The 27,675-nt window shown below is 42.2% G+C and overlaps 1 protein-coding gene across 1 annotated transcript in view; it reads left to right on the top strand.

Moving 5' to 3' along the window:
- abat (4-aminobutyrate aminotransferase) overlaps positions 1 to 27,675 on the top strand; it is a 30,790-nt gene continuing 3,115 nt past the window's right edge. The window contains exons 1-15 of the mRNA XM_035614348.2: positions 1 to 154; positions 5,859 to 6,006; positions 9,280 to 9,377; positions 9,492 to 9,521; positions 13,342 to 13,459; positions 16,952 to 17,001; positions 17,263 to 17,343; positions 18,033 to 18,125; positions 19,728 to 19,790; positions 19,876 to 19,939; positions 21,047 to 21,195; positions 21,684 to 21,821; positions 24,854 to 25,021; positions 26,107 to 26,253; positions 27,248 to 27,359. Of these exons, the coding sequence (XP_035470241.1) occupies positions 5,937 to 6,006; positions 9,280 to 9,377; positions 9,492 to 9,521; positions 13,342 to 13,459; positions 16,952 to 17,001; positions 17,263 to 17,343; positions 18,033 to 18,125; positions 19,728 to 19,790; positions 19,876 to 19,939; positions 21,047 to 21,195; positions 21,684 to 21,821; positions 24,854 to 25,021; positions 26,107 to 26,253; positions 27,248 to 27,359 (1,381 nt within the window). The 5' untranslated portion in view covers positions 1 to 154; positions 5,859 to 5,936. The remainder of the gene's footprint in view (positions 155 to 5,858; positions 6,007 to 9,279; positions 9,378 to 9,491; positions 9,522 to 13,341; positions 13,460 to 16,951; positions 17,002 to 17,262; positions 17,344 to 18,032; positions 18,126 to 19,727; positions 19,791 to 19,875; positions 19,940 to 21,046; positions 21,196 to 21,683; positions 21,822 to 24,853; positions 25,022 to 26,106; positions 26,254 to 27,247; positions 27,360 to 27,675) is intronic.

The raw sequence follows: 27,675 nt of genomic DNA, 5'->3' as shown, positions 1-27,675 counted from the left end.
GCGAGGGGGCGGGGCCAGCCCCTCCTCCCGCAGAGACTGACAGCGCCGCCACGGACCGGACCGAGCCACAGACCCGCCGACCCCCGCCGACCGGAGACAGACAGCCCGACCGCCCTCGCCCACAGCCCGGCTGCAGCCCAACGCCGCATCGTCGGTGAGTGTCCTCTGGGCGTCGCCGGGCGCGTCACTGGTGTCGGCCAGCTTCGTGCTCGCGGTGGCGTCGGTCGTCCGCAGCGGGATGCGCCGCGGTCCGCAGCGTCCGTGTCGGGAAGAGCAGCCTGTCGTACCCCGTCGGTGCGTGTTGTCGTTCTGTCTGCTCATTAGTGATTCACCGTGTCGATCCGCAGCCTCGGCGGTGCGCTGGGTCCGACTCGGTGCGACTCGGACCAGTGAGATCCAGCTGGAACCAGATCGGTTCGGATCGGCGGGGACCCGAGTCTCCCCGAGTCGAACGAGCCCCGAGTGTGCGGCGACATTCGGAGCAGCAGCAGAGAAACGGCGCCGTCGATCGCTCGATGACATGACTTCATGTCCATGTCTTTGTCCACACACGGCTCGGCCTCACAAAGTTGCCAGTTACCCCACAGTGTCGTCTCGTCGTCCCCCGAATTAGCAAACTTCTTCTCACCGTGACTCGTTATAATGGGGGATATTAGCCCATGACATTATAAAAACACAGCACTGCAGGACGTGATATCGAAACAATGACTCAATAGATAATTGCACAGTTCTTTGGGCTATGCAACACTTGGTTTGAAAGAGGTTTTTTTTCTCCTGATTCCTGATGTCCCCCAACATGGGATGCATCATGGCGCACGGGGCATCTGTCATTGTATATTGTACTAATACTACAATAGACAAAAAGAAACATGTTCCATCAAAATGCATACATGCATACATACATTGACTTAACCCTGCTGCAATGCATTCTCATTATAGATGGTGTAGGTGTGTCTGGATCCTTGTCCTCCAATCTGTTTTCCGATGGTGCAGAGAACGACACGAGCTGCGGCGTTACACACGCTCTGACCCATTTTCTGACCATGGCAGAAGTCGCTCGGATCCTTCGAGGGCTTAAATGTTATCCTGCAGCCCAGTGTGTCTCACACACTGACGGCTGAAGGCCGGTCACGATGATCACGTTCATCGACTCACCGTACTGATACGCGAGCTCGAGCTCGATCGCTTCCAGTGACCTGGATGATCGGCGTCGCGTTTACATGCGTGTTTGTCGACATGGCCCGTCACGCCGTCTCAACCCTCTCCTCTGCTTCTGTGTCGCAGGCCCAGCTCACAGACCGTGGCGTTATCATCTGCTTCAAGATAACATTTATTCTCCGCAGGCTTTGGTTTCCTCTGTGTTCATTTTGCAAAACGATTGCCGCTGCTGCTTCGGAGCGCTGTGCAATCTTAGGGCGACACGCCCCCAAAGCGAGGCGGGGAGAGAGATGACAATGTAGGGTCCCTGGGCACCCTTCAGAAAAAGTTGAATTTGGTGTCTGCTTATCTGCAAGGACGTGACTGCCTGCCAGGAAGGTCTTTATCAATCTGCCAGGACCCGTCTGTCTACGTCACGCTAAGAACAGTTAGTTGTCAGAGATATTCACCTCTTTGTCTCTGACACATATATTATTTTGTCGATCAAACGCCTCTCCATGATGGTGAGTTTAGCAGCTCCAGTGTTCAATAACCAAACTGCAGCTGTGGTTACACAACAGCCTTTTTTTTTATCAATGCAATTTCGGATTGCCACAGGACAGGACAGCAGATATGACAGTCCTAGTACAGTTTCAAGCAAAAAGGAGGCGACATTGTACCTTTGAGCAGTGTTTATGTTGGATCATATCTTATACAATCTGACCATGGAACCAAAAAAAAAGATGAATGCGTGAGTCAGTCTCAGATCAACAGACACACAACGAGGAGGCAGCATAAGGTGGTGTGTCCTTCAAAGGGCAGCACGCCACAAGTTTTATAGTCAAAGTACTGCATTATAAAACTGTTTGCTTGTTTGTTATGAAAAAATGGAAACACTGAACCCTCGGTATCTGCCATACCATATGTTTCCAGCAATAAAATGTTTTGGGGAAAAAAAAGATTGAAGTTGTTCCCTCATTCATATACTTCATGTTAAAACGTGGCACTGATTTTATATTTTGCGACAGTGCGAGACACAGCAGAGGTTAATAGCGAATCAAAAAATAAATTACATCTAAAATCATACTGGATATAATTTATGCATATAAATTAATAGATTAACCTTTTAACCCTAACAAAAATAAACACAATCTTGCTGCACTGGTGCGCCTAACTTTTACATTTAGGTTCTCAACCCTTTCTACTTCAGGGCCCACCTATTCATACTTGTAACAGGACAGGGCCCATTAAAAAAGACCACAAATTATTTTGTCCAATCTTCTCTATTCTACGCCTCATTTGAGGGCGTCAAGCCACACTCCACACATCGGGCTTTGGGCTCTGCGTCGTCAACTCCGTCGACAAAAACATATTTAATGAAGTCGGGTTTGTACCTACGCACACATTTAACATTTTTAGGTGAAATAGTAACGTCGCCACCGTCGTTGTTTTTTTTGCTTCAGGAACTTTTCCATCCTTCGCCAGGCCACAACCTTACCGCTCAGCTTGCTTAGGCTAACTGTCAACTAACTGAATGGAATTTTTTTTAACATTGAAAAACACAAGTGAAAACCAGTTATTTAAATAAGTGTTGAATTTACATGCAGGACATTCAGATTAGTAAATTTCAATGCAAAAAAAATTCAGTATGCAGCTTCACAACGTACGTAAGATTTTACTCATTTGAAAATAAATGAATAGAAAATCAAAATGTGGCAGCCAGTGTTAATATTGTGGTAAAATGACATCCAGTGGGAAACTAGCAGGACATCAGCTGGGTAGCCAGTCCGTCAGTGTTTCAGGATACATTTGTGCTCACACTGCTTAAAGAATGGGGCCACATGTTGCCCTAGACCTCATCCAAATGTGGTGATCGGATGTCAAATGTGTCCTCATTGCATCTTGGGTGAGTTCCCACCTGAAACTGAGCTGACCGCTTGTGAGTGGATCGGTCGGGAGGGATGTCAATACCAGGTCTGAACAAGGTCTCTGCCTCACTGGCTCTCTGAACAACAGCCCCCCACCAATGCGGCCTTGAGTATTTCTTTTACCCTCGGCTGTTTTCAGTCACTTAAGCTACCAGTACTGCTTGTCAATATTTGGTTGCTTTAAAGGTTTGGTAAACCCCTACCCCCATGCTGTGTCCAACTATATTTTGAACTCTCCAAAACCGACAATCCAGCATGCAGTGACTTCATGCAGGGACTGGACAAAGTTGTGTGGATGTGAGAAAGTACAGTAGGCCTTTTAACTGTGCAGCAGTCTGTCTCAAATGTGTTGCTGTTATCTCTGATAGTGACGGACCTTTCAACTGTCGCTTGTCAGAATCAGGGTTTCCCATACATTAGCGGCCCGCCATAGTCTAATTTGTTGCGCCATAGACTCGTGTTCACACCGAACGCAACACAATTATTTTGCGCGAAAAAAGATTACATACAAAGTCAATACAGAGTTGTGTTTTTGCAGCGTTAGTCGCTGCTGCACAAACAGCTGTTCACCTGTTTGATCAAAGTTCAGTTCAGAATCCTGAACACGCCGTTGTTGTATTGACAACGTATCTGACGTTGACGAATCCCAGCTGCCACTGCCACACAGCGCGGATCAGCTGTTTATTCAAAATGTATCAATGCTGAACGTAGTGTCCAAATTCAACAGTGCACTTTCTTGGTCCCTAAACAACACACAAGCACAACATTTACTTCATTTCTTTGAAGAACACAAAACACATGTACGATAGAGGAAATGAAATGAAAATCCTAATACAGACAGAATCATGGTCTTAAAAATATGAGGGAAAATCACCTGGTATATTGCAACATCCTCAGGAAATAATCTGTTCATAATTTTATACAAATTGCTACGTTTCCTGAAAATTCCTGCAGGTACCAAGTTCAATATTTATGTTAACTTTAATTAATTGGTAAATTTAGTAAATCGTTATGTGCTGTTGTTGTTTTTGTCTTTTCAAAAGAAGCTACTTTTCCACCTTTTGTAGTTGAATGTGGGGGGGGGGGTGTGTGTCAGTGTCTCTACAGCACACAATTGTCTACAACAGCATAAAGTTCTTCATAGATCTAGCCTCATAAATTGCTATCAAAGTTCACCAGATTGATGGATTTAACTTTCAAATGTTAAAAAATTCTTCTGAGGGAGCATGACCCCAGACCCCCCTAGAGGGGTCTGAAGTCACCCCCCCATAGTCTCTCACAAACCTATGGGAAACACTGAGAATGACTATAAACTCTTTTGCGATGTTAAGACAAAATATATGAAGTTAAATGGTTAGATCGTCTTTTTTTTGGAGCATAAGCCAGACAACGTTAACATTTCAAAGATCATTTACCATCAAGACTTGAGTGTTGGATGGATTAATGATTGCACACGGCGGAAAAATTTGGTGGCTTAATTAGTTTTTAAAAAAGGGTAAAAAAAACTTTGCTTCAGTATGAATTGTGGCATTCGTGGTTGGGACCACTGACACCTCCGACACAGTATCAGGTGCATATCAGAGTCCTTGGTCAAGTGTAGCACAGTACGCATGATTTCTTGAGCATATATCCATAGATCCCAGTTCAGACTCGCTGTGTCCCTTCAGCTGTCCCCTCACATAGCCCACCCCTCCCCTCCTGGGCATATGAGGATGGAGTCTTGTGTAACTCCCATACTCTAAACCAGTTTGATCCAGTTCACGAGGTGTTGCCAAGAAACCGTGTCTGTGTGTGTCTGTGTGTGTGTGTGTGTGTGTGTGTGTGTGTGTGTGTGTGTGTGTGTGTGTGTGTGTGTGTGTGTGTGTGTGTGTGTGTGTGTGTGTGTGTGTGTGTGTGTGTGTGTGGGACAAAGGTTTCCTCTTCTGTGTGAAAGCAGAAAGCTGGAATTTTCCTGTTCCTGCTGCCAGTATTACATAAGCACGTATAGAGGAGAGAGTTCTCTCTGCCTCACTCTTGCCAGTTTTCTTACATTCCTTCTTTTGTCATAAAATCATATTACCATAGCTGTACACCAAAGTGTCTACATTTTTAAAACCCACAACCAGTAGTTTTATTTCAATGACTTGTGTAACACAGTCCCAGCTTCATGCCTTAATCTCTCACGTATGTCCAGGCTGAGGGAGCGAGTGTGGTGAACGGACATTTTGCTGATACATGTTGTCTGATTGTGATGAGATCATCGTCTTCAAACGACTCCAAATCTTATTCTTACTCATTACTGCTGAGTAAAGAAAGTAAAGTCATGTATTTCATGTGATGCATTTCTTTGGTTCCTGAGTAATTGGTAAACAATATTAGTTACATTTCAATGAGTAATGTGTGATGAGTAATTGATTATAAACTCACTATTCATTTCACTCACTGTAAATTTCACACACTGTACAGTATTTCCTTTCTATTGCACATTTTCTATTCCTTTAGGTTTTTTTATCGTTTGGGTTTGCCTTACTTTTACTTTTGCACTATTTAGAATTTATTTATTGTATATATTCCTTATCTTATTTTTTTTGTACCTATTGCACCGTGGGTACGAGAGAAACAGATTTTCAATTTCTATGTTTGTGTGGAAAATATTGCAGAAATTGACGGTGAAGGTGACTTGACTCGAACTCTGCGGGGGGTAGGGTAGGGCTAGTTTAAAGCGGCCAGACAGATCAATAGAAATGACTACATTTAGTGTACGTAACAGCAGCTGATTGGTTTCTCTGTTTCTGTCCCTCTCTCTTCCTGTAGGTGACCTGGTGAAGTTAGACCCCGAGAGCGCGCTCTTCCTCCATCTTGTGCTTTATCCTGTCCGTTGACAGTTTTGTCATGGCGTCCGCCTTGATCAGCCGTCAGCTTGCTCTCTCCCTGCAGAAAAATCTGTGGCTCAGTCCTGCAGGTAAATCAAGCTCTTTGATAACCACTCAGCCTGTACGGTTTTTAAATGAATGTCTCTGTGTGTTGCAATGGATTTAAAATTTAATTTTTAATGTCAATTGCTCAATTTTCACTTAAATACCATCTGTGAATATGAAGTCTTGATATTTGATGATGAAACCATTTGTCTGTGAAATTAGAGGAACATTGCTATCTGTATTCATGTCAATGTTTGACTGACTTCACGTAAGACGTGGTTACTGATACAGTACATGTGTCTTTGAAACTGGTCACTGGGTGATGTCTCAAAGGTCCCCTCTCCTGTCAATCATCAATAGGCCAGTCGGTTTTAGTCACATCTACAGCTTCACATAAACCAATTAGTAGACCTGTACGATTGCAGCAGTATCCTGATTTCACAGTATGAAAAATTAGCTTCATCATTCGATATACATTTGTTTATAACCGCCTTTGAAAAAGATGCCACCGAATGGAGAATCTCCCGTGTGCTAAGCTTGCCTCTCTCTTTCTCTCCTCGAATGCCTGTCATAACGTTCCATGGCAAATGTTCTTTTAAACAGTAAAATCGATCTAAATCTACCATTCTCTCGCTTATCACCTCCCGCACTCTGGACATAGAGTCTTTCGTCCACCAACCCAAAGGTTGGCGGTTTGATCCCAGCTTCCGCCAGTACACATGCCGTTGTGTCCTTGGGCAAGACACTTAACCCTAAATTGCCTGACGACTCTTCCGACAGTGTATGAATGTGTATGAATGTGACAGAAACATGCGCGGTAAATCTATGTGGATATTAAAATCACCAGAAATCAATAAAAAATCATAATCTAAGGAAATTTGGGTCAATGGGTTGTTAAATGGCAGCCTTCCGGGCGGCTGTGACTCAGGACGTAGAGTCGTTCGTCCACCAACCCGAAGGTTTGCGGTTCGATCCCGCCAGTACACATGCCGCCGTCCTTGGGCAAGACACTTAACCCTAACTTGCCTCTGACGGCTCTTCCGACAGTGCATGAATGTGTATGAATGTGACGGAAAAATGCGTGGTAAATAGCAGCGCTGTATGAATGTGTGTGAATGGCTGAATGTGACTTTCCTGTAAAGCACTTTGAGTGGTCTATATGACTAGAAAAGCGTTATATAAATACAGTCCATTAAACATTTATCAATTTTGGTTATTATCGGAAATCTTTCCTGCCACAAGTCATTAGACTGTACAACACCTCACCTCTGTCTGACAGAGTCACCCTGGAGTCTGTGTTTAACACAAATCCAGCACATTTTCACCTGAATGTCATCTTCTTATGCACATTACTGGTAACTGATTACACACTTGCACAAATATTATGTACTTGTATAGTTCCGCAGTTCTTATATTTTTACATTTGTATTTCTTATGTATATTTTTTAAATATTTTGTAAGGTGTATCACCGGAATTTCCCAGTTTGGGATCAATAAAGTTCATCTATTAATCTACAATTCAAATTCAATACTATCTACATTACACATTCAAGGAAAATAAGTCCATCAAAGCAACAATAAGGCTAAATGTGATACTAACGTGCATCAGTGCACAACATCTGACTAGGGGTGCACTGATGCAATTCTTTTTGGCCAATCCCGATTTTGTAGAATCTAACCTGCCGATACCTTTTTTTGCAGATTCCGTTTTTTTTTCCGCCGTTAAACTATAATTCACAGCGTACACAAACATTCTTGAAACTTTTCTTTCTTTTATTGAATCAAATTATAAAACATAACATGTATAAAACAAATTAGTATTAATAATTGTAACTCAGGATTAGGAATAGTTCAAATTCAACATAGACGAATGAATGCCTTTCTTTAATACCTTAGCAGGGCTGTAACGTGCTACGTTCCTTCAAAATAAAAGTCAACTGACGTTTGGCCAGTTAAATGCTTGACTACCGGTGTTGGTAGAGAAGTCCGGCTGAGTAATGATCACGGCAAAATAAGCCAATCGGCTTAAAAATTGTCGCTTTCTCTGTTAAATTTCAGCCAGACATTTGACCGTTTAACTCGCATTTGATAAACGTCCAGTATTTACTGGACTTTGCCTTGTTGTCGCTTTCTCTGTCAAAGTACAGGCAGACTTTTGACCGTTTAACTCGCATTTAATAAACGTCCAGTATTTACTGGACTTTGCCTTGTTGTCGCTTTCTCTGTTAAAGTACAGGCAGACTTTTGACCGTTTAACTCGGTCCATGTTTCACTCTGTGGCTCGGACTGTCCTCTTACATACAGCCCCCACGGAAAAGTTTAGGAAAATGTCTGGAATTCAGTGCATGTCTGAAAGCAGCTTATGTGAGGAGAGAAGCTGTATATTAATTTCAGTAATTTAGACAACATTAGATGTAGTAGTCAAAACCTTCTGACCTCTGCTTCCACACAAATTTCGAGCCACCCAAATCCAAATTCAATTCCTTCATTAAACCTCAAAAGGGAAACTGAAGTGACTTTGTTCAGCTTTCTCAAGCAAGTAACCAGCTCGTTGCTGCTTGTGGATTGAGTTCATGCTGAATGATCTCCTTCCCTCTGTTGAGTACAAAGGAGAACCTGTTAGAACCTGTATAATAATGCTTCCAGGCATAATCACAAATGTTTTTCTACAGCGTTGAGATTAATAGCTACACCCAACATTTGCCCACAAATTAAATATATCCTGCTCATCAGGTTTTGTAATCTAATTTTACAGTAGCATTATTACTAGACACCGACCCAAAGGGATTTTTGGGGGCCGATGCCGATATCAATATTAGGGAGTACAATATTTCCGGTACCAGTACATTTGGCCGTTATTAATCAGTCAATGATTCCGAAGATGTCGTTATCAAACCTTTATGACAAAGAAAATAATTAAGGCTTGATATGTTCGTCTAACCATAAACTTTATCATAAATAACTATAAATAAAAAGCAAGCACAAATACAACCAAACATATATAACTTGAGTTAATAAAATAAACATCATTTATTTTATGTAAAATGTTAACATAATGCACATTTTTTCTGCACTGTTAATTCTGTACAATAAAAGATTTCATATCAATAAACGTAAGCGTAGATACCTATATGTCTGTGAAAGGCTCATATCCGCCGATATTATCGGCCCTTCAATTTATCTGTCTGGCTCTAATTATTCCTGCATAACACTCAAGCATTTTATCAATGTAGCACATATTGAATATCCAAGAGGGCATGATTTAGCATCGGAGTGCAATTTTAGTTTGTTATTCTTTCCTATCTTTTCTCCACCAGGGTGCAGATATGTCAGCAAAGCAGCACCAAAGACGCAGATGGAGTTTGAGTATGATGGACCCTCCATGAAAACCTCAGTTCCTGGGCCACGATCACAAGTAAAACACATACGCAAGCATACACACACACACTGTGATTAAAAACCATAAACAATGTATTACTGAGAATCTCTAATCTCATTAATGTCAGAATCTCCTTTTTTCAATCTGTAGGAGCTGACAAAACAACTTGGGGAAATCCAGGTGAGCTAAGATTACTGTTTTTAAATATGTCTGTCTTACCACATTGATTGAATAAATTGATCATAAATAGCATGTGATCGCGACGCATCATTCAGTGTCACGTCGGTTAAATTTTACAAGTAGTGTAAGGGATACAGTTTTTAATCCCTGGTGGTTTGATTGTGCCCTGTCTCACTGGGAGTTTGATGGATGGTTGTAGTTTTGTTACAATACACAAATCTTGACTTTGATACTGATACCAAGTGTAGCATCACGATACTTATTATTGAAACCAGTTTCCCATTAATTGCCTAGACTGTGGCAGCCCGCCATAGTCTTATTTGTCCTGCCACAGTTTCACAATGAACCAAAGTCTTTTTACATAATCCTAAAAACATATACGTTCTTTAACATTGTGTTTTGTGCCATTGCTTTATTGTAAAGCTGTGTGCAGCGCTCTTTGTCTAGCTCGCTCTTTTGCTTGCTCTCGCTTCCTCTCGCTACCTCCCTTGCTGTCTCTGACTTTTTCTCCCTCTTCATCAGCAGCACGGGGAGAAATCCTGCCATGTCAATGGCCTCACTGGCAGACACACCTTGTCATAGCTTCATGTGCATGTGTGCGCATTCCTGTGAGGAGCATGCAGTTCTCAGCAGTCTTATCTCTCACTTAGGCTCTGTTGGCCCTGGGAGCTGACTGCATGCTCGCCCATCACCCCCTTGCTAGCCAGCTAGCTTATCCGCTAAGCTGTGATGTTAAGTACTCGTAGAGGAGGTCCCTTACTGAGGGATTGCCGAGGTTTGAAATTTGTCCTTCCTTGTAAAACACAGTTTCATTATGTCGGCTGGTTAGCATCAGCGCTGTTGGTGAGGTAGTCCCACAATCGACTTTGTCGGCGCATCTTAACCCGACCAGTACAGGGTGAGGAGATATTTCTGAAGTTGATGTGCTGTTGTTGTCAGACTCAGTAGTAGACATGTTGAGAGGCAGTTTGGTAGGGGATTCAGTGAACAGACTGGTCCAGGATGTGGTCCAGAATGTGGTTCAGTTGTTGGCTACAGTGTGTGTTCCCTCAAATAACCATGAGTATGTAAATGTCGTAAAACAACCTGTGCTTGAAACCAGTGTTAGGAGAACCATTATGATAATGTGTTGAGTCAGACATAGAGGCTACATCGCAAGCTGGGATTGTGTTCTACACAATAAAGGCTACAACAAGGCCTGTGCGTATGAATGTGTGGCCAGATGAGGTCTCCAATTATATTAACTCAGTGAACTAGTTAAATAAACCCTGGAGCGTTAATGGTGTTCCACATACTGTACAGTGGCACTGTCACACAGAGCTTGTGTAGAAATCTGCAGCCTTCTAGGGGTTTGTTTTTACACAATTGATATATGTGTACATTGACAAATATGTGCTGAATCCTGTTTCAAAAATGTTTTTGCACATTCCAAAAATTGTTTTGCACATGATCATACTTTGTGTCACTATCTAGCCCCAAGTGTCAAGTGGAAGAACTGAAGCAAAGCACTGCGTTCATTCATAACACTGGGTAGTTCATCATGTTTTTGTTGCTGTTTTTGATTTATAAATAATGAATTAATCAGATTCATTGGTAAACACCACATACTGCTGCAGGCCTTATCTCACATGGGTATTGTGTGTTTCAATATAATCACACTTAGATGAGGATCAGTGATGATACAGACCATCTTGTGAAAAAAAAGGCTTAAAGCTACAGTGCAGTGTTTCCTGTGGATCAAGTGGCGTGGTGTGGGGGGCATGTGATGGGGGGGATGTTTTTGTTTTTCTTTTCCTTAGAAAAAACATAGGTAAGCACATTAATTACCACCACTACTAATATAGCCAAGTGCTGTTAACTAACTGTATTCCGTAATGCATGCAGTCTTTCACAGAGAATCTTGAGAGACTAGGGGCGGTGGACGTCAGACCCTGGAAGAAAATTTTGTACACTCCATCCATCCATCCATCGTCTATCGATTTATCCATTTAAGGGTCACGGGGGGGCTGGAGCCAATCCCAGCCGACATTGGGCGAGAGGCGGGGTTCACCCTCGACAGGTCAACAGCCTATCACAGGGCCACATACAGAGACAAACAACCATTCACTCTCACATTCACACCTACGGTCAATTTAGAGTCTTCAATGAACCTAACCCCATTCTGCATGTCTTTGGACTGTGGGAGGAAGCCGGAGAACCCGGAGAGAACCCACGCATACACGGGGAGAACATGCAACTTCCAAACAGAAAGGGTTGGTTTGAACCGGGATTCAAACAAAATTTTGTACATTTTAAAGTTAAATCCATCAATCTGGTGAACTTTGATAGCAATTTAGGAGGCTAGATCTTTAAGAGCTTTGTGCTCTTGTAAACAATTTTTTGCTGCAGTAAAGAATCTTATCATAAACACATTGTTTGTATAGATATGTATGATGATCACAACCATTAATATAAGTCAGAAAAAGACAAATAAAAATGAAATGTATTTTTTTAAAAACAGATCCGGTCTTTGACTTGGACCTGCAGAAGAAGAGTATACTTTCACTTTTACATTCACCAAATGTTGCGACAGTTGCAAAACATTTGTTGCACTTGTGGCAACTGCCACAGTCATTACGGTATCCGTGTTCGCCAGAACGTTGCAGAAACTTCCCCCGCGATCTGACCGATTCCTCTGGAAATCAGATCATATGCCAAATTAAGAATAAGATCGTCAGATCGCCCACCCCTAACTGCAGGTCACTTTTTGCAGTTAAAAAAGAAAAGTGCAACCAGCAACACTGCAGACGAAGCATACAGCTCTCTCCAAACATAATGTTGAGAACGGCCACCAAGGTTATTGACAACACAGCAGGGCTCTCCGCCTGAGCGCACGTACAATGTGAGGATCAGTGCGCAGAATGCACCTTAAGAGATATTTTATGTTGCTCTGAGAAGTATAAAAATATTTTCAATTTGTTATAAGTCTATGGCGCAACAAATTAGACTATGACTGACTGCCCCAGTCTAGTCAATGAATGGAAAACACAGACATGCACGGGGGCGGAGACTGGAGTCACCAAAGCACTGGATGAGATGAATGATTGGTTGGATTAAAAAACTTGGCCGCCACGGCGAATATTTAGAAGAAATTGTTCACAGAAATTGAACAAATTGTCCTTAACTATGTGCTCATATATGTTTAATCACCTGCAACAAAGAACCGATGTTTTCAACTCTGAATGAGTTAAATATAGTTCCATGAGGTGGACCCGACCTCCGCGTGAGTCTCCATGTTTGCTATGTCGTGTTGGATACGGTTGAACAAAGCGGTCAAGAATACGTCGCATCTGCGTTGAATTTTCAGCGCAGATGCGCAAAGTATAAAGTACATGGGCAAAGTATAAAGCCTGGTCAGATGCGCTGCATTATGACGTATTCTAAATCGCAGCCTTTTGCAATTTGCAAGGCGCGCTGTTTTAAAATCGTGATTTTGATTTGAAAAACAATGAATCGTTCTGCCCTAGGGGACGCACACACAAACACAGAGTGGGACAGAGCAGGGACAAGCTGACGACTCAGAGCCCACACGTCTAAAAGTCGGGACAAAATATCAGCGTTTGTTAAACACACACAGTTTGTCGACAGTGGATGATGTTCCACATTTGCTAGTCATGGCTAGAGGCAGGTGCATTGTGTTGTGTGTGTGTGTGTGTGTGTGTGTGTGTGTGTGTGCCCGCCTGCCTGCCTGCCTGCCGCGTCTGTCTGTCTGTCTGTCTGTCTATCTGCTGATGAGTTAATACAGGAGGATTAAATTCTACTCTTTTTAACTTTATTCCAGAATGTTGGTGCGGTCAACTTCTTCTGTAACTATGAGGAAAGCAGGGGAAACTACCTGGTGGACGTGGATGGCAACCGCATGCTGGATATCTACACTCAGATCTCCTCCATTCCGATTGGTCAGTAACAAATCATCCAAACATCCACGGCAACCTGGATTGTGGGAGTCATGTTGTTTTATATTGCAGCATTGATACATACTGGGATATTGTTACATTTTCAAATTTTAAAATGAACTTGGAAAGTGTTTTGGGGTGAATTAACTAGGCATGAATGTCAGGGAGGGATTGAGTAACAACCTGAATAATTCAAATCAGAACAGTCCAAAATTCTTGCTCATTGATTTGACCTGTAATTACATTCAAAGATATTAATATTTGCCAACGTCTATAATCTCACTCTATATATTGTCACATTGCTTGCCTCTCCTCCCATAATATTTTCTTTGCACATTCTCAATTAATTGTACTCTTTTATTCTTTTCTTTGAGAAGATCGATGAAGATCGACCCCCCCCCCCCCACACACACACACCTTCTGAACTGTGTGCCAAATTCTGGGAGTTTTCAGGCATGCCGGGCCCCTCGAATTGCAGCTTCCTGTTTCATGGCGAATGAATGCGTCGCCATGACATCTCTTGTACAATCCAAAGCTGAACTCTGGAGCATCGTCACGGTCTTATTCTGATCAGATCTGAATGAAGCTGCTCTGCTCTACCTGCTAGGAGAAAATTTCAAAGTAAGGTGTTGACCCAGTAGGTTGCGCCATTCCCAAGACTGAAATGTTTGAAATTTGGTAAAGATCCGAGTGTTCAGTTCTTAAAGGATAGAAATTTGCTATAGCGTGGATTATATTTTCTCTGGCATCAGTCTGCAGCTCTCTGCATGGGGACGTACAGAACCCGACCAACCTTTGTGGAGTAAACTGGGGGTTCTGGCCTAGATGATGTTGATGTGAGCTTTCCTTTGAAGGGGTGGGCCCCGTTGGTGCAGCGCTTTTTGTCAGTGTCCTGAATGGATGGCAGGGGGGCAGCCAATGGTCTGTTCCCCTGGTCTCACCGCCCACCACTAGGCTTTTCAGTCAAAAATGCTGCTCTATGTATAGTGGCCTGTAGAACGTGGTGAGAGGGGGAGGGATGCCTGGAGTCGAGACACTGTCGGGCCGTCTTAGCTGTGGAGGTGGTGTTGTGTGACCTGCTTTGGTTTCTTGTGGTATAAACTCTTGGTATTATGAACCCTCTCTGGGGCAGAGCCGCAGCCCACAGCTGCTGTGACATCAGCCGACTTGATGTGGTCGGAGCTGTGTGTGGCACAACTGTCATTTTAAGTGAAAAGCAATGGACCCAACACACTCCGCTCATAGTGCCGCTGCTGGTCAGAATTCATAGTTTTCTCTTCCTATTTTACATGCTGAGTTTTATATGGAGAAAGTTCAGCCCAGCATGCACTGGTTCAAAACCGACATGACCTCGACACACAACACGTACAAACAAATTCAAAGATCCCAAAAGCTTGTCAGTAGCATGTGGCCGTTGCAAACTGTTACATTGTTAATGTATAACAATGTGTACGACTTTATTCTCGAAATGTGAAATACATTTGTATTATCCCTGGCCCTTATACTCTTCTGTAGTCATCACATGCTCCCTATCTTGATCTAGATCCAGATACCGACGTGTTGCCACCAGCTGGAGATGTTGTTCTAGATGTTGTCTGAGTGATCCAGTGTTAATCTGAGAATTAAAATGTAATACTCAGAGTAGCTACTCCTGTTGATTGTTAGCATGGGGCAATCAATTTTGTTACGGTATGTTTTATGGATTCTGAATAACACATAAATCAGCATATTTAGTACACCTCTCATAGCATCCCGTGCCGTTACCATCAAATGTAAGATGTTTCATGATAAAAGAGTTAAAGGACAAATGTTAAGGTTTGAAGAATGCTCTAATAGTCTCCATAGATAGATTTTCAGACACCCAAAGACAAACCCCTACATTCTTTTATGAGTCAGTGGTTTCCGCTCCAGCCCCCGGGCCTCTCCGACAGAAGGGCTTTCGCTGTAGCCAGGAACCCGTTCACTTCATTAATTCAGTAGTTAAAAGGGCCTGGCAACTGGCAAGTGTAACAGAAAGAAATGATACCAGGTTATTCAGTTTACTCACAGTTTTGTATGTTCTTTGTTAATGCTCACTGTTTCTTCACTTTTCTACACATTTGTTTTTTTACACAAAAGTGATATACATCAATTCTGAGAATTTTAGTAGATCAAAGTCAAAAACTGAATGTGTCACTTCCCCTCCATCTATTTGTGAGTGTGACGCTTGTTACAGTGCACATGACTGAAGGAGAGAAGTGCAAGATATGCATATGTCAGAGGAATACGTCCTAAACACAAACAAAGCACAGAAGGGTTACTGATCTGTCCCTAATTTAATTCCCGGCACAAGGAAGTTATTTCAGAACCATAACATTTTTACAGACAAAGTGGATGGTGTATAAAATGTATAACATGCAAGTGGGAATATTAAAATAGAACATATCCTGTTTGTCACTGTGATGGTCCCCAAGGGTTTGTGGACTAGAAATTTGCCATGCAGCATTCAAATGATTTTGCCCTCTCACTCACACTGTGAGTGAGACACTACTAACACTATTTCTGGATTTATCTCAGTAGATACAGTCATTGGCTTGTTGTCGTTTTTGGGGCTGGACTGTTGTTAAATGAGCTTAACCTGACTGCACAGGTCCTGCCTCGGACCCATCCCCAGGAGGTCTGAACGGGTGGGAGGGGGCGGTCGTCCAACCTAATGACGAGAGAAACGAAAACATTTAAATCAGATGCATTTCTATTTATTTTTTATTTTATTTTTCAAGGGAATATGATTCCAAAACCGGATTGCTGTACAGCTTTTATTGTCTTTCTGTGGAGGTTAAGGTTATTTGTGTCATTTCATCATTTACAACTGTGGTAATACTTTCCCAAAAGTCTAATGTCCATAATACTTACATGAGAAGGGAGAATTATGAGCCAAAATGCCAAGCAGCACACCTCTACACACAAACATCCACACCACTGCTTCCCCACCCATCCAAAATAGGAGGGAAGATAAAGGTGTTGTCAAAGTGTTGTTTCTCCAGAAGAAACAAAAGGAATGGACAGCTGTTAATCCGCCGTCTACTGTTCTTCAACTCAGGGGAAATGCAAAGCTAATGCGAGTCATAACTGATGAGTAGCTGATGGTTCTGATTTACATGATGCTTAGCGGTCAATCACTTGAGCCCTGTTGTTGATGACACCGCTGTAGTGAAGCCATGACTTCACCCTAACCTTAACCATCCCCTTATCCTTAAATGTTTTTATTCAACAATTATTTCCTGATATCTTTAGAGAAAATGAATACCTTGTATTCTCTTCTATTCAGAATTGATGCTATAGAAATACTGTAACTTATTATTATTATTATTATTTCTACAACCAATAATAATAACAAAAACATCCTTAGTTTTCATAGTATATTCAACAAGAAATAATAAGCATGATGTGGCTCACAGTGTCAGTTACACATTTTCTCTTCTTCCACCTTTCCCCACTTCTTTCTGCCTCCATTAGGCTACAACCACCCTGCTCTCCTCAAGCTGATGACCGATCCCAACAATCTGGTAAGTCCTCAGAAGAATAATGGGCTGGGGTGTAAATGGTGTAATCAAATGGAACACATGGGAATATAATTTAATAACATGGGAACTGAAAAAAATTTGATCATTACTACATTTATCTGAGATGGCCACCTGGTTTTTCACTGACTAGCGTTACATGACACATTTTTGGAGCGTTTGTTTGTTTTGATCATGCACACGCTCCCAGTGAGGCTGATGGAGAATAGTTTGATGAACGGCTTCTTGTGTTTTTCTTTCCCTCAGAGTGCATTTGTGAACAGACCTGCTCTGGGAATCCTGCCACCTGAGAACTTTCCAGACAAACTCAACGAAAGTCTTCTCTCCGTTAGTCTTATACACGCACACACACACGCACACAGACACACACACACACACACACACACACAGTTTTACAGACAGAAGACAGGGAAGACCAATCGTGAGTTAAAAGCCAAGGAGTAAAACGACGGGATTTGAAGACGGGAAGTGTAGGGGCCAGTCTAACGTGCAGAGGCAACTCGTTCCAGAGTTTGGGGGCTAAAACCGCAAAAAAGCAAATTCTCCCCTTTGCTTCAACCTTTGACCTGTGGACGACCAGAAGCAACTGGGTCTGAGTGACCTTGATGGGACGTGGGGTTGTAAGAGGTCACACGGATACGTTGGAGCTAGCCCATTTCGTGACTTGTCGGCAAACCTTCAAATCAATCCTAAAACGTACAGGGAGCCAGTGAAGGGAGGCCAGTGTGGGGGAGATGTGCTCACCTAATCTGTTTGTCCAATTTAAAATCACTGTCCATTATCACATCCACATTCTGTGATTCAGCATCACAGGTTTAAAAGGTTTAAAAAGTTCAGGGACGTCCAGACTCTGATGTCCGTCAGACAGTCTGACAGTGGCTTCAAAAGAGTCCGCGTCTCTCCGTTTCAAAGGCAGGTACATTTGAGTGTCATCTGCATAACAGTGGAATGAGACGCCATATTTACTAAAAGTAATGAAGTGTTCCCCTCTCTCCTCTTGTCTTCCCTGCTCTCAGGTGGCTCCCAGTGGAATGAGCCGTGTTCAGACCATGGCCTGTGGCTCTTGCTCCAATGAGAATGCCTACAAAGCGATGTTCATCTGGTACAGGGTAAGTGAGTACACCTTCAGTGAGCATTAACTGTAGTTTGGTTAACATGCTCTAGACCAGTGGTCGGCAACAGGCGGCCCGTGGGCCAACTCTGCCTGCCAACAGTAATAATATCGACTGACACACCAAGGTGCCACGGTTGCTTGTCTCCATCATGGCAGCATCATTCATCGAAATCACTTCCTCATTTAGCAATTTTGTCGACAAAGTAAAAGAGAAAAGGTTTGCTTAGGCTACAGAGCTTTATTTTGATCTACAGATCTTTTAATCTGAAAAATTGTGACTCCTGAAATAGCTCCCATGCAATGTGTGGTAGGAAAAAAGGATTATTCAAACGTGTATTTATGCCACACACCTGAACAGTAACAAAGCAAATGTTATGAAAAACATTGCCTACAAGATCAATCAAAAATCAATCAAAACAATGTAATCCGGTTGATCATGGGTGCGTAACGGCTTCATTGCAGCTGAAACACCGACTTTGCCTTCATGAAACCAGGTGGATGTTGAGCCAACTCTGCACACAGCGTCCAGCTCACAGTAGTATTCTGTGGGCCCGTGTGAGGAGGGGTCGCTAATGCCAAGGAATAATTCTATGCCAAAATAATCATTAGAATGAATTAGGTAGTGTATCAGTTATTATTAAGATTATGATACACATTTATTATTCACAGTGTGGAAAGAGGAGATAAAACAGAGATTATATAAGAGCATTTCATGACTCAGTTGACAAGTTCTTTTTGATATATTTTCTGTGATTCGCTGTGCGGACACGCATAGTCCGGCAACCGAAGCTCATCTCAGGACTTTGGGCTTGGCGGGCTGGTTATCAGGGTGCTAAAACCCAGGGGGGGGGGGGGGGGGGGGGGGGGCAGTGTTTGCGGCACATCTCCTCAAGCAACACAATATTTTTACCTTCAAATGAAGGCTGCAAAATCATTGTGATGGTACAAAACGTATACATATACTGAGGCTAAAATCCTCAGGTGCCAACTTGTGGCCCTTTGAGGTTGCTGGTTCCTTTTTGGTCGGCCTGTCAACCGTTGTGTACCGTTGTCTCAAACTGCCACTTGTATTTCATGACAGTGTTAAAAAAAATATGCCTCCCACCAGTAGGGGGCCCTGCGTGTGAAAGATGTAAAAAGATGAACTAATTACTGTTTTCTTAGAAAGTCTTCGAAGACCTGCAGAATCACGCAGTGTCGCTCATGAATAGTAAACCAGTTTCCTCACGCAGCCTCGATAATGTCTCATGTTCGGAAACTTGACTTCTGGCATCTGTTGGACCTGCCGCACGGAATGTTCATGAGAAATCATCTTCTGTTCACTTCTGTCCCGTTATTAGTGTCCTCTGACGTTCTGTGAAGAAACTGATTTCTGGACACTAATTGTAATCAATTTGAGTCTAATTAGAAAGACAACACAGAAAACATGTGGTTCCAATCCTTTAACATTTTGACTGTATTCTGTTTTATACATGGAACAACAGAAATAATTAAGGGAATGCTTGAATTACAACTTGAGTATTATCTCAATAACCAAATGTCGATTCACTTCATTTCCATGTGAGGTTGTGACTGTTTGTTGTACTTTTTGCTGTAGAACAAGGAACGAGGCCACAACACGGCGTCTGAAGAAGACCTCAGCTCTTGTATGATAAACAAGGTGTGCCTATCATCATATTTTGAGTAGCTTTCGCACCTTCCTCTCCCTTCTTCTGTGTGATCATCTGTCTGTCTCTCTGCCTCAGTCCCCAGGCTGCCCAGACCTCAGTATTTTATCTTTCATGGGAGGTTTCCATGGAAGAACCATTGGTATGTGACACACTTAACATGTACACAAATTACTGCTGCTCTCCAGTGGTTAGATCAGATCAGAAGAGTTTCCCGTCGGAGCTCCTCTCCAGCACCTGAGTGACAGTATTATGTGAGCTCAACCCATCATGTCTGACCAGATGCAGAACACTGGAAGATGGAAAGTCTCATTTCTTCCATTGAATGGGATCTGGTTAGGAAGGAAAAGTGTGATCTGGGTGTGAAAGCTCTGATTTGCATCACACACCATGTAAATGGTGCAGTCGTGCTCACTGGCCTCACATTTCTCTTTGTCTTTGCATACAGCGTGGAAGTGACTGCGCCAGCACTAATGGAAAATAGCATGAGAGAAATACAGAGCATTATTACACATTTTTGAAACGTGTGAAAAGGCCTAGATGTTGTTGACAATATAATAATAATGAATTTAATTAGCACTTTTCTTAAAAATGTTACAAAGTGCTTAACAAAGAAGAAATAACACCAGACAAGTAGTTAAATGAGAATAAAACAATTTAACATGATAAAAAAGCACAACTGCATGGTCGGCTGTATGTTTGTGACCCTGTGGGTTTCATCCTTTTTGTCATTTTGGTGACCAGACACACTGACGTTAAGGTTTGGAAAAGTCCAATCTGATACGACAATTCACCCCTCAAATTTATTCAACAAAAATAATGCACGGTCAGAGGTCCAAAGTAGCGCTTTTTCTATCACACATCATCATACACTGCCGGCACAGCTCTCAGGGGCAATTTAGGGTTAAGTGTCTTGCCCAAGGACACTTGTGCTCCATATCCTGAGCCACAGCCGCCCGTCCTCCCCCCCGATTGGTTCCAGTCACTTCCTCTCGGCCATCTTTCCTATTGGGGGTAATCTACTGTGAATACAACTCCACACTTCCTCCACAGAGGTTTCTCATTAAAAGCCTGTCAGGACATGGAGGGATTGGCACAGAGCAAAGATACAAAAGATCTATTAGATATAGATGTTATGAAAAGAGATGAAGATACAGTACATTATTAAAAGATATTAATAGATACCTGAGGCACCCGACGTAGTAGACTTATAGCTAACTCAATGCTTGTGTGTTGTTGTTTTTTTCAGGTGCTTTGGCAACGACACACTCAAAAGCCATTCACAAGCTGGACGTGCCGTCGTTTGATTGGCCGATTGCCCCGTTCCCGAGACTGCAGTACCCGTTGGAGGAGTTCACCAAGGAGAATGCCCAGGAAGAGGCTCGTTGTCTGGAGGAGGTAGGCTGTGGGTGTGCGTGTGCGCATGTCTTTCTATAGTTGAAGCACCAATTTTGGCTTTACACCATCGCTGTGAGGACAATTTGACGTTGTGAGGAAATTAAGGCCAGTCCTCACAACTTCAAGGGGCTGTTTGATGGTTAAGACTTGGTTTTAGGGTGAGGGTTAGAATTGGGTTTAGGTTTGGGTGTTGGTTAGGCATTTAGTTGTGATGGTTAAGGTAAGGGGCTAGGGAATGCATTATGTCAATGGAGGTCCTGACAACTATACAGAGACAAACGTGCGTGTGTGTTTGTACGTGCATGCGTGGGAACATGTCTAGTAGAATGAATTGAAGTTTGTTAATCAGAAATTGTCTTCACCCTTTGTAGAAACCCTGTGTAAATCAGTAAGATTCAGTGTGTTTGTGTGTGTGTGTGTGTGTGTGTGTGTGTGTGTGTGTGTGTGTGTGTGTGTGTGTGTGTGTGTGTGTGTGTGTGTGTGACTAGGTGGAGGATCTGATCGTGAAGTGGAGGCAGAAGGGGATGCCCGTGGCAGGGATTGTCGTTGAACCAATCCAAGCTGAGGGTGGAGATAACCACGCCTCTTCAAACTTCTTCAAGAGCCTCCGCAACATTGCCAGCAAGGTACAGTACCAGTCACCACTATGGACAACGGTCCTTTTAAAGGACGACTTGGTGTTTTTTGCTCTTTCTCAGTCGCATTAATTTGAAAGGTATACTGGTTCAATTCAAATTTATTTGTATAGCGCCAAATCACAACATACATTATCTCAAGACACTTTACACAGTGAGGTCAAGACCTCACAATATTACAGAGAAACACAACAGTTCCCACAATAATCAGCACTGAGACTGTGGAGAAAAAAACAGGAAGAAATCTCAAAAAGAAGTCAGTTGGTGAGAGGAGAGAAACGGAGGAGAGAGGAGAGAGAGAGAGCAGTTGTATAACAGTTGCTTTAAGCTCTATCAGACAAATTCTTATGATCACAGTGATAATACTGCCACTAATAGATACAATGACATTGTTAATAATATTAATAATAATAACAGGTTTGGATCCTGCAGCTCTGGAGTCAGAGATTTCAGCACTAGGGGAGAGAGAAACCACAGAGTTAGTGACATGGAATGTAAAAACATGGGGGCGGAGCGAGAGAGAGGTACATGATGGGAGTTCCCCCAGCAGTCTCGGCCGAAAGCATCATGACTTGGGCCACGTTTTCACCTGACATTAACATCCGACCTGAGTGTGGACAGCTCTCAGTTCGTCTGTTCTCACCTGCAGCAGAATGTGTCTCCACATGCGTCTTCAGTGACCACTTGTGATCTGATTTCGCTTCCCCGCTCTGTATGTAAATCAACATGTACATCATTTTTCCATTTGCAGAAGACCAAATGCGTAAAAAAAAAAAAAAAGCAATTAATTCACGGATCACATGCGTGATCTGTCCAATTCTGTTTCCTTTCCGCTCACGCAGAGGGCGTCAGTTGAGTAGGCGGTCCCTAATGTGGCCAAGAGGCACATAACAGTTCTCTCTGCTATTAGAATGTGGACACATGCAGCTTAAACATCCTCCAAATGTGCTTTTTGAGATCCGATCTCAATGCGTCCTGATGTTACTGCCAGGTGAAAACGGGGTCTAAGAGATGGTTCAGTACACACCTGAGCTGAGTGATAGATTATAATAGTTACATTTCCATTACATGTAATCCTTTGTTGGACACTTGTTAAAAATAATGTACAAAGGACTGCAACTAAAGATCATTTTTATTATCGATTAATCTGTCGATTATTTTCTCGATTAATCGATTAGCTGTTTGGCTCAACCACAAGTTGATGTTTTTGTTTTGTCCGCACACCAAAAGTATTCAGTTTACTGTCACAGAGGAGCAAAGAAACCAGAAAATATTAACATTTAAGAAGCTGAAATCAGAGAATTGTTTCCTTTTTTTTTCATAAAAACTACTTTAAAACTACTCAAAATAAATAATTTAGTCATCGATTACTAATCAATCAATCAAATAACTGTTGCAGCTCTAGGTACAACCCAAACCACAGCTGATCAAGGAGAAACCTTCTGCAGCTCAGTAAAGTTAGGTTTCAGATTTAATGTCCCTCTGGAGATCACATCAGTTCAACCTTAAAAAGACTGAGTTGAGGGGGGTTTATAATTATGATTCTCAATATTTATATTATGCAGTTTTATGTATTTATTCTGATATCATATTGTTATCATATCCCATTGTTACGAAGAGAGCAAAAAAGCCGATTGAATTGAATTGTGAAATTTATTTTGACAGGATGCTCCTAGATCGCGACCATGTGTTCACGTTCAGCTAAAAGAGCTGCACACCCCAGGAATATCCAGGTCAGGGACGTCCCGGGAACAGTTTAACCATCCTCAGTTGGTCATTGTAAATGAGGACGCAGACATTGGTTAGAGCCTCGGACACTCTCACCCAAGTAAAACAAGCGAATTGTTCTCAGTGCAGATTTTTTTTGTGACCTTGCGTTTGTGTCCGTTCTCCACAACTTTTACGGCAAATTTGACCACTCATCAAAGTCTTTTGTGAGTTTCGCCAATCATACCAGTACCCCGCACAAAACGCGGAGCCCTCCACGTGTTCGTCAGCAAACCCGCTTCTTGTGTTTCTTGTGTGAAAGATGCAGACGTGAGGAGAACGTTCTGTTAGAGATAACTTCCTGTTAAAAAGGAATAGATTTTTTTCTCCACAATCTCAGAGCTGCTCACTGTGGGATCATCTGTTGTGTTTCTCTGTCATATTGTAAAGTCTCAACCTCACTATGTAAAGTGCCTTAAGATAATAAATCGAATTGAAAATTGTTTTGCACCACATGCAAGAATCAAGGTGAGTTAGATTAACTATGCATGATTAGTGGTAACATGTTGAAGTATGAATCAGAAAGTGATAGAGGTGATAGAGTGATAGTGTTTGTCTGTTTACGTGACAAGAACCGTATGTGTGGAAAAATGTTTAGGAATTGAAAGTCACAAAAATGTTTGAACACATTGTGAAGATTTATACAAAAACAAAAAATTTCACTTTGCAATTTTTACTTGCACCTGCAATGTCAGTGCAAAAACACATCTAGAAACATTGCAACATGCATCCCAATTTATCCCACAACAATCCAAAAATAGCCTGAAGGGAGTGAGTATTTTGAACCAAAAATAGAAAACTTTTTTGTATTTTTTTTTTGTATCTGATAGGTTAGTATTCTGTAATGTAATTTAAGGCCTGTAAACCAGTGATCAACCGAGTAAACTGCACCAAGGAATACAACTCTAAAATATCTCTTTTGAAAGAGGCAGAACAATGTTTGAAATGTGAAACTGTATATACCCTTACTTACTAAACAGACTACTGTACAACCTTTATATACCCTTTCGGCCTCGTTGTGGTGCCACCTTTTTGAAAAGTTTTGCTGCTTTGAGAATCTTGTGTCTTCTGGTCAGACTCTGCCTCTGAATGCAGGCCTTTAGACTTCTGTGCCAGGTTTATGTAGTACCAGTTTTTTTTTTTTAAAGCAATAAACCCCTTGACGCCATGATTTACAGTGATTTTTAGAAGAGTGATATAGATCTATCGAACTTGATCACTTCCATTTCTCAGTCTGTAACTTTTAATTTCCGCAGCAAGGCTGTGCTTTCCACGTGGATGAAGTCCAGACTGGGGGGGGCGCCACTGGGAAGTTCTGGGCCCATGAGCACTGGGGTATGGACGATCCTGCTGACATCGTCTCCTTCAGCAAGAAGCTCCAGACTGGCGGCTACTACCACAAGACAGAATTACAGGCCGATAAGGTTTGTTAAGTCTTTAAATGTTTTTATTACAATGGAATTCTTACCAAATACATTTTACAGAAGTAAGAAAAAGAACCCAAAGCCCTGTTGGCAGCTCGTATAGAGGCTGGAATGTCCTCTGTACCCCATGACAATAATATCCATCTTTTTATAATCATCTTCATCTGTGGGTTTAAAACACAACATACAGTTAATATTAAATAAAATACAACTTGCATAATACAGATAGCAACAGCAAACATGGTTCCACTGAAAATCCTTTTAAATTAACACTGTTGTTGCATTTGGTTTGTAAGACTCTTTAAATGTAATCATCACTCTGTTGCTGTAGGCATCTTACACACAGGAATGATATTGTTTCCATAGTTTGGGAACAGAATGTTCATTCAATGAAAGCACAAACAATTCTCTAGATATTGCTGTGATATATCACCCTACCCTGTCGAACATCTGGTCCAGGTGCTCAACAAGTTTTTATTCTGCCCCTGTCACCACAATCATGAAGAGATCTGTGCTGTTTGTGAATCTGTAAAGAAAAAGTGGGATTATCATATCAAATAATACACTTTTAGTCAGTGAGACACATTGTTTTTTTTCATCATATATCTGTCATCTACAGTTGTTGCGTCTGGCTCTGTATGTCGGATACATGTATCCTTTGAGGGGTTTGATATTATCTCAGACTTTAGCTGTCTAAGTTTAGTCAAATTGCTATAGTACCACACCCATGACGGATAGATAAACAGGTAGGAATCGGTTGGACACGACAAACACAATTCTATGGATTCAAGTTTGTGCCAGGTGTGGTCTGGTCCTATAGTCACTGAGCACAGGGTCAAGAAGATCTAATATGTCTTCTGGGGGACTGGAACGTGCTGAGGCAAGGCAGTAGCAACCTCCACGTACAGTAGTGGTCCACTCATCAGTATTGTTTCTTAGTGATGGTCAATCAGATGTTTTGGGCCCAATGGTCAGCCCAAGTCCAACACTTGAAATGTGGTGAAAGATTTGAAGATTGAAGTTTCTTTTAAAAGATGTTTATAAAGTCATTCTCATGGTTTTTGCGTTTCCATTTCTTTTTTCAGGCATACCGCATCTTTAACACATGGATGGGGGACCCCTCAAAGAACTTGTTCCTGAGTGAGGTTCTCAATGTGATTCGCAGAGAGAGCCTTCTGGAGGAGGTGACCCGTTCTGGGAAAGCCCTGCTCAACGGTCTTTATGATCTTCAGGTATTGTGCCTGTATGCGTCAGTATGCCTATGTGTAAAGTGCAGTTTGCCCAGATTTTACCAAAAAGTGACCAGTTTCGGATAAGTATAACTATCATTGACACTTGAGTAATGTAATATGAACTGTATATAGAATACAATCAGATAATATCATCCTTGATTAATCGCACTACAAGGAAAGTTGCCTTGTTTACAGCATCAAAGGGGGCTGCAAAAATAGACACATGAGTAAAAGTAATGAATAAGTAAACATGCCATGTAAACGCAAGGAAATAAAACATAATCTATGTTACAGGACTTCACATGTAATACACTGAAATTGGACATATAGTAAATTAGTATTGCACAAAATACTTGAAGGGCCCATATTGTCAAAATTTAGATTTCCTAGCTTTTTTCATAATAAATATGTTCTAGGGTCTGTAAGTACCGTAAAAGTGTCAAAACGCCGACACCAGTCGGGGAGGAGGTGGTTGGCCTGGCCGTGCGTCACTCAGAAAATCAGGCCAATCAGAACGAAGGCTCATAACATGAATTAGACTGGCCAACATTGACATGTTTCTTTGCAGAGCTCCTTAAAAAGAGCTATAAAACCATATTAAGATGTTTTTTGGTGCTAAAAAACCCCAAATATATCTTCTTAAGGATATCGAAACTTCAAATAAAACATCAGACAGGTGACAATGATGGGACCTTTAATGTCAAGAACAATATTTAGTTGTATAAAGGATCATTTTAAATTATGTCCTGGATTTATAATTTTTCATGGACAGTCATAAAGAGAACCACCACGACTATCAACAAAAATACCAGACCAAAGAGAATAATTGATGAGAGTAGCAGTATTGAGAAAATCAGTACCCATCCCTAACCCTCTGAGGTCAGATATGGCAGTGTTGATTTAGTTACGTCATACTGTAGTTTACTTTGCTCATGCTTGGTGTGAATATTACCTAAATGTGTGTGATCATGACCTAAATGCGTGTGATCCACAGACTCGATACCCGAGCATACTGAGCCGCGCTCGGGGGCAGGGGACCTTCTGCGCCATCGATATCTGTGACGACGCCACTCGCAACAGCCTCTTGCTCAAAGCCAGAGACAAAGGTCGGTCCGTCTTTCTTATTTCTGGGGTTTGACGTGCGTTCGCTGTTGAGCGAGCACGGCGGTTCAGGTAAGTGGAGTGTGTACCGTCGTGTTGTGGAGAATACACTCGCAATATAATGAGCATGACCTGAGCCGATGCCCTTTTCTTCCTGTGGTGTACTGTAGCCCGACTAGTGTACGGCTGATTATCAAAAGCTAAGGGACGCGGGTTCTGGAGGGGATTTTGAAACGGGTGGAATGTGTTTGCTTTTTCTTCATTACAGTAGTCCAATGTGCTACAAACAAGGTCAGGTCATGACTGGAACAGGTCTCTGGC

Source organism: Scophthalmus maximus, chromosome 17 (genome assembly GCF_022379125.1).
Source record: "Scophthalmus maximus strain ysfricsl-2021 chromosome 17, ASM2237912v1, whole genome shotgun sequence".
Lineage (NCBI taxonomy): Eukaryota > Metazoa > Chordata > Actinopteri > Pleuronectiformes > Scophthalmidae > Scophthalmus > Scophthalmus maximus.
Note: the sequence above shows the minus strand (reverse complement) of the source record. Positions and strands in the feature narration are given on the sequence as shown.